The 20,110-nt window shown below is 39.1% G+C and overlaps 1 protein-coding gene across 1 annotated transcript in view; it reads left to right on the forward strand.

Moving 5' to 3' along the window:
• The window catches only part of LOC145978140 (cubilin-like), a 416,836-nt gene that overhangs the window by 327,944 nt on the left and 68,782 nt on the right, over nt 1–20,110 (forward strand). Inside the window, exons 58-60 of the mRNA XM_083110579.1 lie at nt 5,813–6,039; nt 13,077–13,303; nt 17,345–17,507. Of these exons, the coding sequence (XP_082966705.1) occupies nt 5,813–6,039; nt 13,077–13,303; nt 17,345–17,507 (617 nt within the window). The remainder of the gene's footprint in view (nt 1–5,812; nt 6,040–13,076; nt 13,304–17,344; nt 17,508–20,110) is intronic.

Genomic DNA, 20,110 nt, shown 5'->3' on the forward strand with positions numbered 1-20,110 from the left:
GCAGAGAATCCTCGTCATTTCTTCTCACGTCAGAACAACTAGAGAGAGCCAATGGTTCGTCAATAGCTCAGTTATTCTCAAATTCCCTACTTCTGCTCTGGCCAGATGGTGTACATCATGATGACGTGTTACTTTTTATCAGTGATGCAGCTCCCTATATGAAGAAGGCTGCCATAGCAATGAAAATTCTCTTCCCGAACATGCTTCATATCACATGTGTAGCCCACGCAATGCACAGAATCGCCGAAGAAGTTAGAGTGTTGCACCCAGAAATGGACAGGTTGATTTCGAACACAAAGAAGATATTTCTGAAATCTCCCTCTCGAACTCCAAAATTTCAGGAAGTTGCGCCTGAACTTAGTTTACCTCCGCAACCAGTCTTGACGAGATGGGGAACCTGGATATCAGCAGCTATATATTATGCTAACAACCTTGAAAAAATCAGTGAGGTGATCGATGCTCTTCCAGAAAATGAAGCTGCTTCAATTCGTGAAGTGAAAAAAAACGCCTGTGCTATTCAGAACTGAGGAATGAACTGTCGTTTAGTTTTGCACATTATGGTGCATTGCCAGAGACAATTACAAAGCTAGAAAAAAGAGGTGAGACTCTTATAGCGTCTATGAAAATCTTCGAGGAATCTATGCAGCAGATGATGGAAACGGGTAGTGAGTGCAAATGAGAACTTGAAACAATTGAAAACAATTCGTGATATTCTAAAAGCTGAAAATGTTGTTACCGAAATGAGTCCAGCTACATTAGCTTGTTTTATGTATACTCCAATAACTTCTGTCGAAGTAGAAAGATCATTTTCTATTATGAAAAACATTCTCTCTGACAGACGACTATCAATGAATGTTGAGAACTTAAGTTGTAGTTATGTGCAATCAAGACGGAGAAAACTGAGATGCTCTTCCCAATGTAGATTTTAACATTTTACCAAAAATTAAAGATAAAAGTAAGTGACTTCCAAATATGCCTTTTTTCGGATATTTTGCCTTTTTTTTTCATTTTTAGTGCCTATTTTCCACATTATAAATGCCTTTTTGCCTGCCTATTTTAACGAAAATAAATGCCTGAACTTCCGGGCTCTAAATATATCATTGTAAAAATTGAATTCTCTAGTTTCTTAATATGGCAACAGAATTCCACTAATGTGCAATGCAGTTGAAGTAAGCTCATCACTAAATGAAGAAATGTTCTGATTTTTATAGTACCTTGGATGTAAAAATATAAGGAAAAATAAAATAATAATGTATGCCTTAATGGAAGAAATCTTGTGCTGCTAACTGCTAGTTTGGGGGTCCTGAATGTGCCTCGTATAAATATTACATTAGTCATGGAATAAGTATATATTTTGAACTTTTTTTTTAAAATGAAAAGAGGAAATGAGCAAAACCATGTATAAAAAATTTAATGGTCCTGTCCCACAATTTTTCACTTTGTAATGTAATGTTCTGCGACACCAAAAAAAAGCAGTGCCATTCTGGCAGAATTCAAGCATGCATGAGATGCATATCAGTGGTATTTGTTGGGCGAGAAATAACAGAAAATAACTTCCTGAGCACTGCAAATCCATAACGTAATTTTATTTATTTATTTAATTGAAACACAACAGGTGCATGCCCAATTACAGTATTCAATATTTGATGACACTATTACATAAACAAGAACATAACTAAGAAAATTAACAAGAAATATGAATGAAGCAATATACATTTTACAATTAAGAACAATTGTGAGAAGATCTTGATCTTGCCTTCTACTATTACAGAATAAATAAGGTGGTTAAAGAATAAAAGTTTAGGAATGATAAACACAGTGGAGGGAGAAGTGGGAGGTGCCGTGGGTTGTTCCACATAGTAACAGGTGACTCATTGAATAGGAATGATGTCATTCACTCTTGATCTGAATAGCAACAGCTTTACGACCTACAACTAAGAAAGCCATTTCTTGAACCTGGATTGTACTGCGCATTATACAGGGTGGCTCAATAAGTCACTTAACACCCTCAGTACAAGGCCACTGCGGCATGGAATTTGAAATTTGCGATGACCAATCGTTATCTGGCCAAAGGGGGAACCACATTGACGCCACCCACATGGTCGGCGGCCATCTTGAATTCAACTTCAGAATTTTAAATGGAAAGGGGGTCGTGCGACATATCAAAATGGGCTAGAATTTCACGAGAAATGCAATGATGAAGGTTTTTCCGACGCATCTTTAACCAGTAAAAAATTATGACTGAATTCTTGTACCAATTTGCTCCTTTTCGAGGTGTTAGAAAAATGCCTTAAAATTTGTTTAGCGCATCGGTAATGCATCGAGATCAAAGTGACGTCTATGGAGAGACGTTCGCATGCCATTGCACATTATTTTAATCGGATACATCCATGAAGAGCTGTGCATTATGAATGGTTGTCGCGAACAATTTACAGTGTGATGCTTCCTTTGAATTAAAAGTCCTTCACAGCGACAAGGCTAATGTTTATGTTCATAAGGAAGTTCATAAACAGAATATTCGATGATTTTTATCTGATAACCCATTTTCGACAGATCAAAGCTGAATGGTTAGTGTTGGTAAGTTAATGGTGTGGCGTGCTGTGTGGAACACGATTGGTTAGTCAATTTTCCATCAACGGAACCTTAAATGCTTAGGGCTACTTGGATTTGTTAAATAAACAGTTTTTTTCATCCTTGCTTATGGAAGAAGGTACTTTTTACAGAGTTTTTTCAATAGGGAAGAACACCAGAACACTTATGGGAACGTTATGAACCAGTTTTTGTCCAAAGTTAGTTATCATATGACAAGGGTCACATATTCTGTTTATAAACTTCCTTATGAACATAAACATTAGCCTTGTCACTGTGAAGGACTTTTAATTCAATGGAAGCGTCACACTGTAAATTGTTCGCGACAACCATTCATAATGCACAGCTCTTCATGGATGTATCCGATTAAAATAATGTGCAATGGCATGCAAACGTCTCTCCATAGACGTCACTTTGATCTCGATGCATTACCGAAGCGCTAAACAAATTTTAAGGCATTTTTCTAACACCTCGAAAAGGAGCAAATTGGTACAAGAATTCAGTCATAACTTTTTACTGGTTAAAGATACGTCGGAAAAACCTTCACCATTGCATTTCTCGTGAAATTCTAGCCCATTTTGATATTTCGCACGACCACCTTCCCATTTAAAATTCTGAAGTTGAATTCAAGATGGCGGACATAAAGATGGCCGCCGACCATGTGGGTGGCGTCAATGTGGTTCCCCCTTGGCCTGATAACGATTGATCATCACCATTTCCATGTTGCGCGCTGCAGTGGCCTTGTACTGAGGGTGTTAAGTGACTTATTGAGCCACCCTGTATATGAGATATAACTTTTTTTCACTTTTCCCTATCAAAAACCAGGTTGCGCATTCATTATTCATGCACATGCATTACACACACGTAAATATGGTAATCAAGATGATAGGTTTCCTAATATCCCAGTTACAGATACCTGCATAATTTAATTATTTTGTAACCGAATGATTCTGATATCAACCATTATGTGGATGCATTGTTTAACAAATAACTAAGTATCCTGTCTGCCATTGACAGATACCATGATAATTTGTTAATTTGAATGATATAAATATTCTTAATGACAAATATATGAAAAATCCTATTGTCAGATACTCACGTAAAAATATCAGCACACATATAGATTTCCACCCTTCGAATGGGCATTTCCACTACGAATATCAAATATATTTTAAGTTCTTTAATTTTATGGATAATGATACCGAAATGAGATGTGCAAAATATTTCAACACTATATGTTTTGGTTCTTGAGAAATATGCCTTCAAACGTTACTGAAATTCACACCCTATGTCACTGAAATAGAAACGTCCTCTGATTGGCCTGATGTTACTGCTCATGATGGTGTGCAGTGCTTTCTGCTCGACCCATACACTTAGTGCAAGCCATGGCTGTCCTATGGGTGGTGTAAGAAGGTGCAACCTCCTAGAAAATAAGTGTGTACCTAAAGTTTCTCCTTGCCACATGTAATCGCATTTCGTTCTCAGTAATTTATTTTAATTGTTGTAAGGGCATTGCAGCATCTTGGTAACAGTGTTTTTTTGGAGCAAGCAGCATTATTATGGGGGGAAATATGACTTGATTGCACCCCCGGAAGAAAATGCCTTGCTTGTCCCTCCCTGGAAAAAACCTACGGATGTCTATGGTGTAAACAACAGCAAAGAGTCATTAATAACTGTGTCAAACACAAATATCTCAGAATTTGAAGTGCAAAAATGAGTTATCCATTTCTTGCAGATGCATTACGTCCTCAAAGCAGCAGCATCCTACATTCAACCACTTGGTAGAGTATTTTCCGATACACCGACGATTTAATTTTGGTTATTTAGCATCCTTTTCTGCCATTTTTGTCTAATTCCAACGATGAGGATGAGTGATGATATGATAAAAGTGATAAAAAGACACTCACAAGGAACACCCATGCCCAGGTCTGCATTCGGACATGGGACCCTGACGTCGTAACGTGCTGTGCTAACCACTCCTTCACGGATTCTGACCAATACACACACCGACGTGGCTGGTCTCCATGGCAGAGTGATTAACACAGAGCACTCCAATGATAGGGGTCGCAGGTTCGAATCTCAACCTGGGCATAGAGTGTTCTGTGTGAGTGTTCCTTCATCAATATCACCATATCATCACTCATCTTCACTATCACGATTAGCCAAAAGTGTCAAAAAAAAGCTACATAAAAATAACATAATTCAATCAGTTCAGTTCAGTCTTATTGATGGATGGCTAAACAATTTCAATATGTAAATATGAGTTATAATTATGTAGATATTCAGAAAATCTGGATATCCATCATGTCCACAACAATTACAAATTTGTATCATCCTAGAAAGTCGGTGAGAATAGAATTGCCGTTGATATATTTTTCGTTCAAAATACTGGCTTCATATTTCGTTTATTAAAAATGAAATAATTTTTCTTATGGTGACAAAATAGGGAACACAGCATGATGCAATTTTTCTCATGTTCTCACTGACACATCCCAACCTCCTCAAGAAGTGCACTTACCCATTGTGCAACTATCAGATACTGCTAGGTATTGTTGCTACAGGCTTCATACAAGTATTGATGACATTCTCATGCATTTTTTGCCACAGGTCACCTGGATTCTGATCGAAAATCGCTGTCTTCATTTTAGGGCAGTGAACAAAATGGTGTTCATTTCAACTGTGTACATACACAACAACACTCTCTGCACCGACCACTTTTGGTACTCCACAGATCTACAGGGATCCCAACTGACAATGCTCATCATCTGATAGCACATGTACAGTGTTATCATCTCTTCCTGACAGTGTTGCCACTTTTAAATTTACAATCAACGTATATTAAATGTTAACATTTTGAATGACATTAGAAGAGCATTTATTAATATTAGTAAAAAGGTAAAGTGTTCCCCTGTGCATAGCACAACGCCATGAAGGCGTATAGGGGGTGTGGGGGTAACGCCCCACACTTTCTTGATCCGGTCGTGAGTGGGGGTGATGTGATCAGCATCACGCCCCTGACCGCCTTTACCCCCCAGGGTTTCCCCCAGGTACCCATGTTATTCGACGCTGGGTGGGCGCCGGGGCCGCTTTCACCGTTATTAATATTAGTATTTTATCCAAAATCATTTTTTTTACATGAACAAGAACAACATGTAAAAATTTTGCATGTTGATTTTTTCATTTCAAAAAACCTTTCATTGCTTTTTTATTTGTGATTTCACAGGTTTGAAGTATTTCACTTAGAAGGAACACAAATATGTTTCTATGACTGGGTTGCTATATTCGATGGTCCTGTGCTAAATGACAGTAAAAGACTTGCAAAGTTCTGTAACATCCAGACTCTACCAATGCCTGTCACAAAATCTGTATCAAATCAAATGGTTGTCCAATTTAGAACAGACTCATCATCAAATCATATGGGTTTCAAAGCATACACCACTTTCACTTATGGTAAGTACTTATAATATTTATATTTTTCAGGGTGTCTACCAATCTAGAAAACCTGGAATCCTGAAAAAATCAGGGAATTTACTTTTACTGGAAAAGTCATTGAAATGTCAGAAGATTTACTGGGTTTGTGGAAAAATTAACATTTTTGTAGTAGTACACTTAAAGTAGGCAATTTTGAACAAAGCAAAAAAGGACAAGCAAGAAATTTTAAATTTGTTGTTGACAAACTGTACTTCAATTTAATATACTGAGATTTTACCAGTAGTTAAAGTAGAAATTGTATATTATATACTCTAGACAAAGGTCATGTTTTGAACTATTTTTGTATATAAATTCACTACAGAAAGTGGCTATTTGCATATCTCACTTTCTTGTTTCTGTTTTGATTGTGTTAGGTAGATATTAGAATTAATACAAATTTTATTACTAAATTTTACTTTAATTATGTGTTATTTATGCTATAAATATTATGATTTTTTTATATATATAAAAATAATTCTTTGTCCACCATAGTCAGTCCTGCTGTTATCACTTTTACATGTGAAGTGAATATTCTAAAGACTTGTTGTGTTAGCTAAAACATTGTCACCTTCACACACACATGTTTAAATATATGAATTACCCTTATGGTTTTATTGTGAAAAATTTTGGTTCTTGGTCTAAAAAAACCTTGAAAAGTCAGGAAATTTTGTTTTTATGAAATTGTAGACACCCTGTTTTTGCAGTGAATGGATGAATGTATGAATGATGTGTGATCTAATGTTGAATTAGAATGGTGTGTGTGTGTGTATTATATTTTGCATATATTTTATACACATATACATGTATGTATGTATGTCTAAAGTATATGTAAAATATAATACATACGAGGTGTGATTGAAAAGTTCTTAGACAGGAGCCGCCACTGTTAACTGGTTAGGTTTTCAGTGGTCGCGTGTGAGGAAAAGAAAGCTTGTTTCATCCTTGAAGGATCCTGAAAAGGTCACGGCTCTATATTTGTTTAGTTGCGAGCTACAGCCTGTTGAGTTTGGATGTGTGTAGTGTTGTCGGCCGATTATTGTGTATGCAGAACAATGGATGGCAATGGATATGCATAAAATTTTGCTTTAAAACCGGAATATCAGCTTCAGAAACCTATGAACTGTTGAAAATAGCTTTCGGGGATACATGTGTATAATATTCTAATTAAACTACCCTTTGATATTAAAATTCAGTTAATATTAATTACTGTTATATTAGTGTTTTTAACTGGTATAGTAAATTGAAAGATGACCGGCAAACGTGGCAATGTCGGTCGCATGTGAAGACAATGTTAATCGTTTTTTAAATAGCACGAGGAATATGCCCCTCAGGAGCAGGCAATCAACAAGAAATACTGCAAAACTGTTCTTACGCAGTTACATGAAAAAGTGCGGGAGAATAGACCATCACTCTGGCGATACAAGAACTGGATTCTGCGCCACAATAACTCATCTGCTCATCGTGCATTCCCAATCCCTGTGCTTCTCCAACTCCCTATTCTCCAGATCTAGACCCAGCAGACTTCTACCTATTTCCAAATTGAAATTGCTGCTCAAAGGAAAGCAGTTTGAGTAACTTGAAGTGATCCAGGCAAAAACTGCAAAGTGTCTTAACACCCTCAAGAAGGGAGACTTCCAGGAAGGCTTCCAAAAGTGGAAATGCTGTTGGATTTGGTGTGTTCAATCAGGAGGGGATTACTTTGAAGGTGATATATCACAATGACCTGTATGTACTGTCATTTGGAAATTACAAGCCCCAGTCTAAGAACTTTTCAATCACACCTCGTATACTTGTATGTGTGTGTGCACGCATATGATTAAAAAATAATGACAGTTCCATTATTAGTGCACGTAGCAAAAAATGGAAACAGGTGAAAATTGGAAATATGTGGGTTTCAATGTAAAGTGCTTGAATTATCAGCATGGCATGCAACACTGAGGCTGTACACTAGGTACAAGCTTCAATGGTAACCAAAAAATGCCATGTTGCTATGTGTTTCGACCAGAATATTGTAATTGTGTAGTGGTAACATCGTCACCTTGTAATCAAGGGGTCCCGGCTTCAATACCTGGTGGAGGCACATGGCACAGTGGTTCGATTCCCATTTTAAACTGTAGGTCCAGTCCCAATTAGCCTTTCTGTGTGTAAAGTGGACTTTAAACAACAAATCAATCAGAATACTGTACATCATCACAATGCTGTACTGTATGAGCCAAATTAAGAATTGATGACAATAATTACAAGAAAATTAAAAATATGAAACTGTTACACCCCCTCTCGCAGACACATACACTCACACCATGAATTCCTTCTGTTCGTGTTACACAGCTCTTTGCAGGTCCATTAGGATGCAAGGTAAGAGCAACCCATTACATCCTCGCTATCACAGCTGTTACAAGTTGCTGGCCTTCCTCTGGACTAAGGTACAATGATTCCAAGCCCAAATTGTATTTTGGTAAGGGAGCGACTGCTCTATGACTGTCCTAAAGTGGTTGTGTGTTCTCTTTTCAGTAGTACAAGGCACATGTCAATCAAAGGGCCGATAATTTTTTTACTTGGGACTGGCAACACTGATGAAGCTGCAAGTGCGCAGAAGCATGCTTTAGTATTCTGTGCCTGCAACAGAGGTATATTTCTCAGGGTGGAGATGTGTACGTGCAAGTAGCAGGAAGTTGAAATGGCTGCTGTAATAGAAAATCCCGCCAAATGCGAGGTGAGGTCGGTGATTAGATTTCTCAACGCAAAAGGACTGAGTGCAGCTGACATTCATCGGGAATTATGTGCCATTTATGGACCAACAATAATGAGTGAAGGAAGGTAAGACAATGGTGCCGTGCTTTTTGGGAAGGATGTTCAAATGTTCATGATGACGAGCGGAGCGGCAGGCCTAGTGTTCAGACGGACAATCGCCGTTTCACCATTACTGATATAGGCAAGGAGTTTCCTGAAGTGTCTGATAAAATATTGCACCGAATTGTAACAGACAGTCTCTGTGTGCAAACTGTGTGCAAGGTGGGTACCAAATATGTTGACAAACACTCACAAAGATGAAAGAATGAAATCAGCGTGTGATTTTTTGGCCTGCTGGGAGAAGAATGGGGATGACTTGTTTTCTCACATAGTGACTGGAGACGAAACCTGAATATCGTACGTCACTGGTGAGTCGAAGCAGCAATCCATGCAATGGTGTCACTCCGGTTCACCAAAACTGAAGAAATTCAAGCAAACCTCATCACATCGCAAAATCATAGCAACCATGTTTTGGGACCAAAAAGGTGTAATCCTCGTAGAATTCCTGGAACCAGGACGAACCATCACATCAGATGTGTATTGCAAAACACTGTCTAATCTGTGACGTGCCATCCAAAACCGGCGAAGAGGAATGTTAAGGTCTGGAATTCTGCTTATTCATGACAATGCTTGCCCACACACAGCTGACCGTACTGTTGCAACAATTCAAAAATTCTGATGGGAACATTTTAATCACCCACCATACAGTCCCGATCTTGCTCCAAGTGATTACTTTCTGTTCCTTCATCTCAAAAACTGGCTTGCTTCGAAATGTTTCGATGATAGTGAAGTTCTCAAGACATCAGTTCTCGACTGGCTGAGATCCCAGGTGCAGATTTCTACGCAGAGGGTCTACGTAAACTTGTTCCATGGTTCCAAAAATGCTTGGAGCGTCATGGTGACTATGTAGAAAAATAGCCAGGGTATGCACTTGCATAACATCAAAATACAAATTTTCTCGCTTCATTTTATTCTCTGTAATAACCAAACAGCCCCTTTTATTGACATGCCCTGATACGTCCTATTTTTTTCATCTTTTCCCACATTTGATTTTCTCTTTTAAAAGTTGGCCAAAAAGAGGGTAAGTTTTGACTTCTACAAACCGCCTCCCAATTGGCAGGATGGTACTGAGGTCGCCTTGTAAAAATCAAGATTAGAACTAGCCCAGACCCTTCAAGACGAGACTGGGTATGAGACAGACCTCAGTAAACTTGAGACAAGACTGAGTCTTTGGTGTGAGAAATTTACTTTACTGTGCTGTTTCTTCCACCATAGCAAAGAGATTTCTACCTGGGTATTTTATTCTCCCATATTTTGTTTATGGTGGTTACAGATCCAAATCATACTGACCATTTTAAACTTATTTTACTTGGATGCACACATATTCAGGATTAAGTTCAATTTTTCAAAGGCTCGCGTAAGTGATGGCATCAGAAAAAAAAAATGCATGGAGGCAGAGGGTCATGGATATTTTTTGGTGGGAGCAGTCACATTTAGAACACATCTAAACACCGGGCCTCCCCCATGGCGCAGTGGTGTCATTGCCTTGTAATCAGAGGGTCCCGGGTTCGATACCCGGTGGAGGCACAAGTGGTTCGGATCCCTCTTTAAAAAACTGTAGGTCCAGTCCCGATTAGCCTTACTGTGCATAAAGTGGACTTAAAACAACAACTCAAACAAACAAACATCTAAACACCATACAACTAGGGCTGTGTGATATTTCGATATATCGATGTAGAGTCAATATTTTTGAAATATCGAAGCATCGATATCTTAAATACCGGTGTTGATATCGATATTTGATATGTCAATATTCGATATTGATATTCAATATATCGATATTCGACATCCGAATATGTCCGAATTTGCTTCTTACTTGTAAGCTTGTTTCAAGAATTTGCACTGTGGGTAAGCCTTTGGTCCTTAAGCTATCGGATTGGTACATATTCTGTGCGTAGTAGTTCTGCAGAACACTGATATAGGCCAGAAAACCAAGATAGTGCAGCCTATAGAGCCAGCTGAAGTTCCGAGGTGTGATTGGCTTTTCCTTCTTGAAAGGAAAAATTGCAAAAGAAATCCACAATGAACTTGTGGCAGTGAATGAAGGGAATACTTCATCATATGGCACAGTGTTGAGATGGTGTAGAAGGTTTCAGTGTGGTGCAACAAGTCTGCAAGGTGAAGAATTCCTCTCTCGGAGGAACCCGGAATTGTGAAGAAAGTGGAGTCCCCCGTGTTCGCAGACCATCGCATTACCATTGCAGCCATCGTAAGAGAGGTGAACATTAATTAGGGGTCAGTTTGGTGAAGGGAGTGCAGCTTCTCCAGCCCATTCTGCTCAGAAGACGGTGACTCATGCAGCCACTTTGGATTTCAAAATTCTCCCTCACCTTCTGTTTTTCCTGGACCTTGCACCCAGCGACTTCTTACTCTTCCCAGAATTGAAGAATACCCTGCGTTGCCTTCAATGATGATGATGATGACGTCATTTCTGTGGTGAATGACTTCCTGGCAGCCAGACACAGGACTTCTACAACAATGGCATCCACAAGTTGGTACATCGATGGGAGAAGTCTGTCACTCTGGCTGGACTTGATGTGAAAAAAGACTGATTCATTCACAAAACTTGTATTCTTTCTTAGCAATAATCATTACTTTATGAACATCCCTCGTATGTTGTTTATACTAGATTATTTGAGTCAAGGCAGACACTTGCCCTTCGAGACTAAGGTGACAAATCGAGACAACACCAACAAGATATGATTTACAACTCAAGACTGACACACTACCAAATCTTGTCTGATCTTATGTCGTCTCAGTGCCATTCCTACACTTGGGCACACACTGATAACAACCAGCAATTTCTATAAAACAGGAACATTACTCTCTTTCTGGTTGTTATGTGTGTTTACTTTTAATGTATAACCAGAGGCAATATCTCACATTATTCACTTCTCAAGTTCTGCATGCCTGATAGGATCTCCCAAACTGTCAGTGTTTACCCAGCATCATGGTGACAGTCATTGGGGAAGTACTTCTTTCTCGAAAGAAATAAAATACTGACGATGGGACTCTGTACACTGACTATGAAGCAACCAGTTAAAAAGCTACTTGGCAGTCCCTAGCTCTCAGAGGGCTGCTTCACCATGAAGTTCAGTTTAATTTAAACCATGTTCCAATATCTTTGTTCCTTCTTAGAAAGTGTTGTTAGCAGGAAATTTCTACTGTTATCAGTTGTACTCTACTGTGGTTCTCGGAAATCTACTGAAACTCAATGGTTTCTACTGAACACCTTCAGTAGGCCTAATGTACATGTAGTATATAGTGTGTGTAGCTCAACATGTTGGCTGTAAATATAACTTTTCATTCCTTCTGATTAAGATTTTGTTGTTACATCTATTTCAAAGTCTAAACACAGTAGATGTTTCAAAACACCTATTGATCTACTGAAAACAATACAATAGAGAAATTACAAGTGAAAATGATTTCTTCAATATTATATTTAATATGCATGTAGTGTGTTTAGCTTAAGATGCTGGCTGTAAATATTACATTTTACTCCTCCTTATTAACAATTTGTATTATATCTGTAGATGTTTCAAAACAAGTTTAGATCTACCGAAAACAATAGACAGAATTTTCAGCAGGGGTAATGGGAATATTCAAGAATGACATCACAAAAATTGCAAAAGTAGTTACACCAGCTGATAATGATTAATCTATTCCATCCATGCTTGTATGTCTTCTATAAATTTTAATATTGAGTTTGAGCATCCGTGCTAGAGGTACATTGCATAGTTGTATAGTGGTTCAGATTTTTTCAAACTGTATCCCCTGTCCTATCTGAGCCTAACCTCCCCGATGGCGCAGTGGTAGCGTCGTCGCCTTGAAATCAAGGGGTCCCAGGTTCAATACCCGGTGGAGGCACATAGTGGTTCGGATCCTACTTTAAACTGTAGGTCCAGTCCCGATTAGCCTTACTGTGCATAAAGTGGACTTAAAACACCAAATCAACATCAACTATCTGAGCCTAAAGTGGACTTAAACAATTGTTTTCTGTGCTGAGTTTAGTCTTTTCTTTCTAATTTTTGTCTAAATTAATTATCTTCCTATTAATATAAAATCTGCTGTAGTACTGAAATTACTTGCAGTAGGTCCACCTAAAACCTTCCATGTACTTGGTGTGTTTTTAAATTTTGAATATTAATATACTTTTCATTTCTAAGGTGAGAGGCAAGGATGTGGTGGAAGGTTGAATATAACAAGTGAAGCTCAAACTATCCGGTCGTTTGATGCGAACAATGATGGCAAATATGAACCTTTTGTGGAATGTCACTGGCTTGTTATTGGTTCAGAATCTTCTGTTCTTCGGCTTGAGTTTCAAAGTATGGATTTGAAGGTTTGCAATCAGACCAATCAAACAAATTCACAGTGCAATTGTGATTATGTGGAGGTAAGTTTTCAAAAATTTGTTAAAAAACATTTTACAGATGTTCAATGAGGTTTCAGTAACAGCGTTACTAAATATACATTTGGGGTATTTGATTTCATTTCCCACATTTGTTACTGTTGGCATAACAACAATCATTTACTACAGTTAAATGTTAATTTAATTGTATTTAAAAAGTTAACCTTTCTGTCAACATCACTTTCACATATAACACTCTTTAAACTGCATTCAAGGTGCACGAGGTGACATTGTGTGAAGGCACTGAAATGTCAACCTCTTTTCCACATAGTACACCTGAGGCTGCATTTTTGCAGGCTAATGAGGTTCTGGCGGCCAGTATTATACTTGTGGAAATTTGTTTTGTGTCATCCATATGTGTTTCTGTGAATGTTCCTTCATCCTATCCCGATTCATCTCGATTGTTACGATTAGCCAAAAGTGACAGAAAATTAATGCAAAATAAACTAATACTATTAATAATGCTGTGGCAACTTGCCCTATAGTACGTAGGGCTCTGAGTGGCAGTTGCCCTTAGGGTGAAGGGTGAACTCACCTGCCACTGTGGGGATCAGGAGGGTGGGGAGGTGATAAGTATGGGCAGGTCTTGCACCTGGGGTTGTTGCACCTGTGAGCTGGGGGGAGTGGTGTGGAAGGGGTGGGAGTGTTTTGGACCAAGATGTTCTTGAGGTTGGGGGAGGCGACGGAAGACGACCCTAGGTTTATCTCGAAAGATGTCCCTGGTGTCAGGATCACTGTGCAGGATGGGGAGGAGGGAGTGGAGGGTATGTCTGATTTTCGTAATGTGGGGGTGGTATTGGGTGATCAGAGCTGGAGAGTTGGTTTTGGGTTGTTTGGTGCGGTTGTGGGAGGTGGCTCTAGCGATTTGTTTGTTGATGAGGGTGGAGGGGTAGCCACGGTTGGTTAGGGCTTGGTGCAGGCGTAGATTGTAGTTTTGGCGGGATGAGGGGGATGAGTTGAGGTGCTGGCCTCTGAGGGCAAGGGAAAATGGGATGGCTTATTTGGTGTGGTAGGGGTGTGAGCTGGAGTAGTGCAGATACTGGAGGTGGTTAGTGGGTGTGATGTGTATGGAAGTTTCCAAGTGGTCTCCGCAATGTGGATGTCCACATCTAGGAAGGTCACTTGGTCTTTGGAGTGGATCCAGGTGAATTTGAAGGTAGTGAAGTCGTTCAGTTGGTTTAGGAATGTGGTGAGGGAGGGTTCGCCATGTGTCCAGAGTAGGAAAATGTCATCTATGAATCTTAGCCAGAGGAGTGGTTTCAGTTGCTGGGAGTCAAGGAATTCCTGTTCCAGCCTGCCCATGAACAGGTTGGCATGCTGTGCCACGTATCTGCAGGTAATGTTGGTCACCAAAGCAGAAGTTGTTGCAGGTAAAGGTACAAGGTTGGCCAGTTGTATCAAGAAGTGAGTGCTGGGATTGTGGGGTTTGGGTCGGCTGTTAAGGAATGATTCCGTGGCACGGAGGCCATGGGCATGGGGAATATTGGTGTAGAGAGATGTGACATCAACTGTTGTGAGGATGGTGTTTGGTGGTAGAGATGGTAAGTTGTGGATGATGTTGAGGAAGTGGTTGGTGTCACGGAGGTAGGAGGGCAGGGCTTGGACAAGGGGTTGGAGATGAGAGTCTAGAAAGGCTGATATGCATTTAGTGGGGGAATTGTAGCTGGACACAGTGGGTCTCCCGGGATTGTTTGGTTTGTGAATTTTTGGGAGGAGGTAGAAAGTGGGAGTGCGGGGGTTGTCAGGTATGAGTGAGGAGATGGTGGAGTTGGATAGACCTTCAGGAGGTCCTCGGGAGAGGACAAAATCCCGAATTTTATCTAGGTGTGTGGTGGATGAATCAACCGTGGTGGGCTTGTAGGTGGATGAATCGGAGAATTGGCGGGAAGCTTCCGCCGCATAGTCAGAGGAGTTCATGACTACTGTGGTGGATCCTTTGTCGGCGGGGAGGATTTTGATGTCTGGGTTGTTGCGGAGGGATTGGAGGGCTTGGTGCTGGGCTGGAGTTAGATTGTGGTGGGAAGAGGAGTTTTGGAGGTATGTACTGTCGGAAACATTGTTGACAACAGAGGTGATGTATCTTTCGAGGGGGTGGTTTTGGGGAAGGGAGGGGGATCATGGGGGAGGGGCCAGAATTGGAGGAGACTGGGGTGTATGTCTGGAGGATTAGCATTGGATATCTATAGGATAAAAGGAAGGAGGGCCACAAGGGCTAATATATTGATGCAACTGCAAATTTGTGTCATTGTAAATAATGCAAAAAACTAACTACAGTAAAACTTCTCAATAAAATGTCCTTTTTTAAGAAGTGTCCGCTATTCAGAATAAAGTGTAGGATAAGGATAAGCATATTACAGTACGTACTTTACGAACATAATGTTTCTTTTCCTACATTAAGGAACAAAATACTGTACCTAGTCTTACCATAAATACTGTCACAAAGTTTTAAGTAAATTGACACAAAATGCTGAGAGATATTGTAATATCCTAATAACATTACTGAAATGGATGCATGACAAATCAATATTCATAACGGCCGCCCTTAGCATGCACACATTTCGTAAGTCTTTGTGGCCACGCATCAATTGAATTACGCAACACATCTACTGGAAAATGAGAACTGCCTTCAGAAGAGACCGACCGCTTTAAACTTTCAATATTGGGATGTCTCTTCTTACAAGCCATCTCCTGAAGCTTGGACCACAATTTGTAGTCCAAAGGGTATAGGTCCGGACTTGCAGAAGGCCAATCTGAAGTGGAAATTAAGTCTGGTACATTTGGCTCCAGCCACTGCTGTGTTGTTCGGGCCCCATATGTTGGGGCTGAATCTTGCTAGAAGCTCCAGTTCTGACCATGGAAGAGAGTGTTGTTGACATTCTTGACTAGTCTCTCAAGCACTGTCTGCTGCTACACTTTGGCTGATGTTTTTACCCCTTTTTCACAGAAATGGGGCGTTCCCTCATAGCAAATGTTCCAGACTTCATTTCCACTTCAGATTGGCCTTCTGGAAGTCCGTACCTATACCCTTTGGACTACAAATTGTGGTCCAAGCTTCAGGAGATGCCTTGTTAGAAGAGACATCCCAATATTGAAAGTTTAAAGCAGTCGGTCTCTTCTGAAGGCAGTTCTCATTTTCCAGTCGATGTGTTGCGTAATTCAATTAATGCATGGCCACAAAGACTTACGGAATGTGGGCGTGCTAAGGGCGGCCATTATGAATATTGATTTGTGATTTTGATTTGTCATGCATCCATTTCAGTAATGTTATTAGGATATTACAATATCTCTCAGCATTTTGTGTCAATTCACTTAAAACTTTGTGACAGTATTTATGGTAAGTCTAGGTACTACATAAGGTGAATTTAAATTTACTGTTGTACCTAATCCTGAACTTGTCAAGCCAGCCCACGGATGCTTTAAACTCATGGTACTCTAATTCTTTAGCGATTCTAGTGCTTTTTCATGAATAAGAGATCCACTCACAGGTTTGTTGTTGCTATGAGCATGACAAAACCATTCAAATGTTAAGTTGTCAACTTTCAAGCCCGGTATATTTGGAAATGAGCGTTTACCAGAAAGATTTTCATTTCCAGTCCACAAATTAAGGATGTCAACAGCAAACCACACGGCCATGTCTCGAACACTAAGTTTCTCTTTCTCGTAGATGTTGATGACTTCAACTTTTTCCTTTAAAGTCGTTTGCGTTTCTGCCCCACTTTATGCAGGGACTAGGCCTAAAATTCCGATCTCAGAACCCCCACCCCAAGAATCGAACTCTGGTATTCCCCATGGCAACCATAAACTATCAATCATTCAATTGTTTAGCCCAATGAAGGCTTCAAAATTAAAACTGAAGCATTGGTGCTAAAACTTTTATCTTTTGTGTGTGTGTGTGTGTGCATGTGTGTGTGTGTGTTTGTGTGTGTGTTGAATTAACAGTGTTAAGAGTTAAAATGGATTAACCCCCAGTTAGTGTTTAATTTTTTGTTTCAGATCAAGTAATATTATGTTCCTTTTCCTTCTAAGGTGTATGATGGACCTGGTCCAATATCTTACAAAATAGGAAGATATTGTGGTTCCTCAATCCCTCAGGCTGATATTTCTTCCAGTAATAAGCTTTGGATAAAATTTGTCTCTGATGGAACAGACACTGGTTCTGGCTTTATTGCTCGAATCACTAGAACAGAATGTAAGTATAATTTAATCTGTTTTTTTTTTCCTAATGATAGTTTCAGCTTCCATTAACAGTATATGGCAAATATGTCATCTGACTCTTTACTCACAGGACAAAAATATTCAAATAATTTCTCTGAGCAACTGTTGATATTCCATTCCTGTTGTCTTTTTTGTTTGTTGATTACATGATATGAATGTCTGACATATGTGAATTACATTGCAGCAAGGGCGCCGACTTTCCAAACTTTCTGTGGGTGCATATCAATGGCGGTTAGATCTGTAATCATCAAGTATTGTATACTTTAAACTTACATGCACAATGATTGCAAGAGGCAATGATATTATCAACACGTTACTAAAAGAAAATACCACATTCATACAAATTAAAATGAAAAATTCTTCATAAATGCAAATAATTTTAATTGTATTGCAGAAAGAACTATGCAAGGATTTTGTTGTGAACAGAAACTACAAAATGACTAACTTTATGTACCAAATAATAATAATAATAATCATGACATGTTAACTTTCAATATAAAACACATTCCTTCTTACGTCATTTGCACTTATGAATTTGTTTGCAATTTTGGTAAAGTCAATATTTTTAGTCATTTCTTTATGAACATGCAAAACTGCCAAATCATTCAATCTTTTTTGGGTCATTGTTGACCGCAAAAACGTTTTCAATCGTCTAAGTGCTGAAAATGACCGCTCAGAGGTACAAGAAGTAACAGGTATAGTTAAAATCACCCGTACAAACTTCAAATTCTGTGAGCATTTCACGCACTGTTTTCTCTACTTAAAATATTTGTAATGTCTGACAAGTTGGCCACTTTTTCTTTGTTCGTTCTGCACACATCTAGAAACATGTCCCTGTGCAATGTTAGCTTGTCTTTATCAAAGTTTGTCCCATAGAACTGCAGAATTCGATCAGCACCAATTTGACCGATAGCAAAAGCTTCAAGTTGTGAAATAAGTTCCAAAACCTTTGTTTGAAATCTACGATTTAGCGAATCCACAGCCACATCAATTATTTCAAAAAAAATATTTGTCTGTACATTTCCTCCGGCGTTTGATACGTATGAGGATCACTACCTTTGTTGTAGCGTTTTGGCATCTTCCTTTTTCTAGGCAAAACTGGTTCATCAATGTTCAATTCCTCCGCTTTCCTCATGGTTTCATTCCACAACTCAAAAAATTTATCCCTTTGTGAAGCTAAACTTGCAGACAAAGTTTCCACCAAAGTTTTGATTTCTCGGTATGACAATGATTTCTTCTGAAAAGAAGAATGAAGTTGTTCAATCCTGCCGAAAACTGAAATTAACATTTTCAGGAAAATAAGAAATCTGAATTAATGTAGGTTTGAAAAATATCCACTAGCCTTCCCACTGACTTCACTTTTTTCTTCTGACAAATCTTCCAAAAATTTTAAGAGAACGTCGTAATTACTTTCCAACGATTGTAGTGATTTTACCCTCACACACCACCTTGTGGGACAGAATGGTCACAAAGTCAGTCTGGGAATGTTTTTTACAACACTATCTTCGTTGTCTTCTTGTAGCGATTGAAACACTGCTAGCCTCTTTGGTGAATGTCTTACAAATGATATTAATTCACGAAGAATCACCAGAAAGTCTTGCACATAACTGATACCTTGCATCGCATCTTGCACTACCAAATTCAAATTATGCGCCGAACAATGAACAAATATAGCTCTCGGCTCCAACTGAGTAATCCTACTTTGTAATCCTGTTAAATGTCCACTGACATTACTCGCGCCATCATAACATTGACCACGACAGTATTTTATGTCGAGAGGTAAACGTCTTATGACATCCTGGACGACTTCAAACAATGTCCTAGAACTTGTTGAAGCTACTTCATAGAAGCCCATAAACACTTCTTCAACTTGCAGATTTTCATCAACAAATCTGAAGCATATGGATATTTGTTCCTTCACTGATATGTCGGAAGTCTCATCTACAATGAGAGTAAAATATTGTGCCACCTTAATAGATTTCACAATATTTTGCTGTACATCGCTGGATAATAAAGAGACAATTTCATTCAATATATCATGAGAAACCCACTTATATGTAGTTCGCTGCAGCCAAGATTTCAACTCAGGAGCATCTTCTGCTCTAAGCAGCAGCAACTGATGGATATTTGATGCTTCATGGGTGTGACCCCGAATTGCTATTCCTTGCTGACTTAAAAATTGGAGGGACGTTATTATCTTTAAAATCGCCTTGCGTGCATTTTTCATATCTCCTAATTTATGTGTTGAGATAAGAGATGACACATTGGTTCCTTGTTTCGTAGTTGCCAGAGCAGTCACGGACGAACGATGAAGTGTACAATTTTCGTGAACCCTGAAACGTTCAATTGCCTTTTGCCACTGGGAAAATCCATTTCGAACAAATGCATTACACGAATCCCTGTCTGCAGAAGTAGCAGTTGCCGACAGAAGCACTATACTGGAATCAAAAGCATTTTTACACACACTACAGAACACTTTGTCCAATTCTTTGTCGTAATAAATCTAAGGAAATGTCTTTTTCCATCCTTCATAGTATGACCTGCCTGACGATTTCTTGCCACTTGTTGCTAATGTAC

The sequence above is a fragment of the Lepisma saccharinum genome, chromosome 24 (genome assembly GCF_977018435.1).
Source record: "Lepisma saccharinum chromosome 24, izLepSacc3.1, whole genome shotgun sequence".
In the NCBI taxonomy this organism is placed as follows: Eukaryota; Metazoa; Arthropoda; class Insecta; order Zygentoma; family Lepismatidae; genus Lepisma; species Lepisma saccharinum.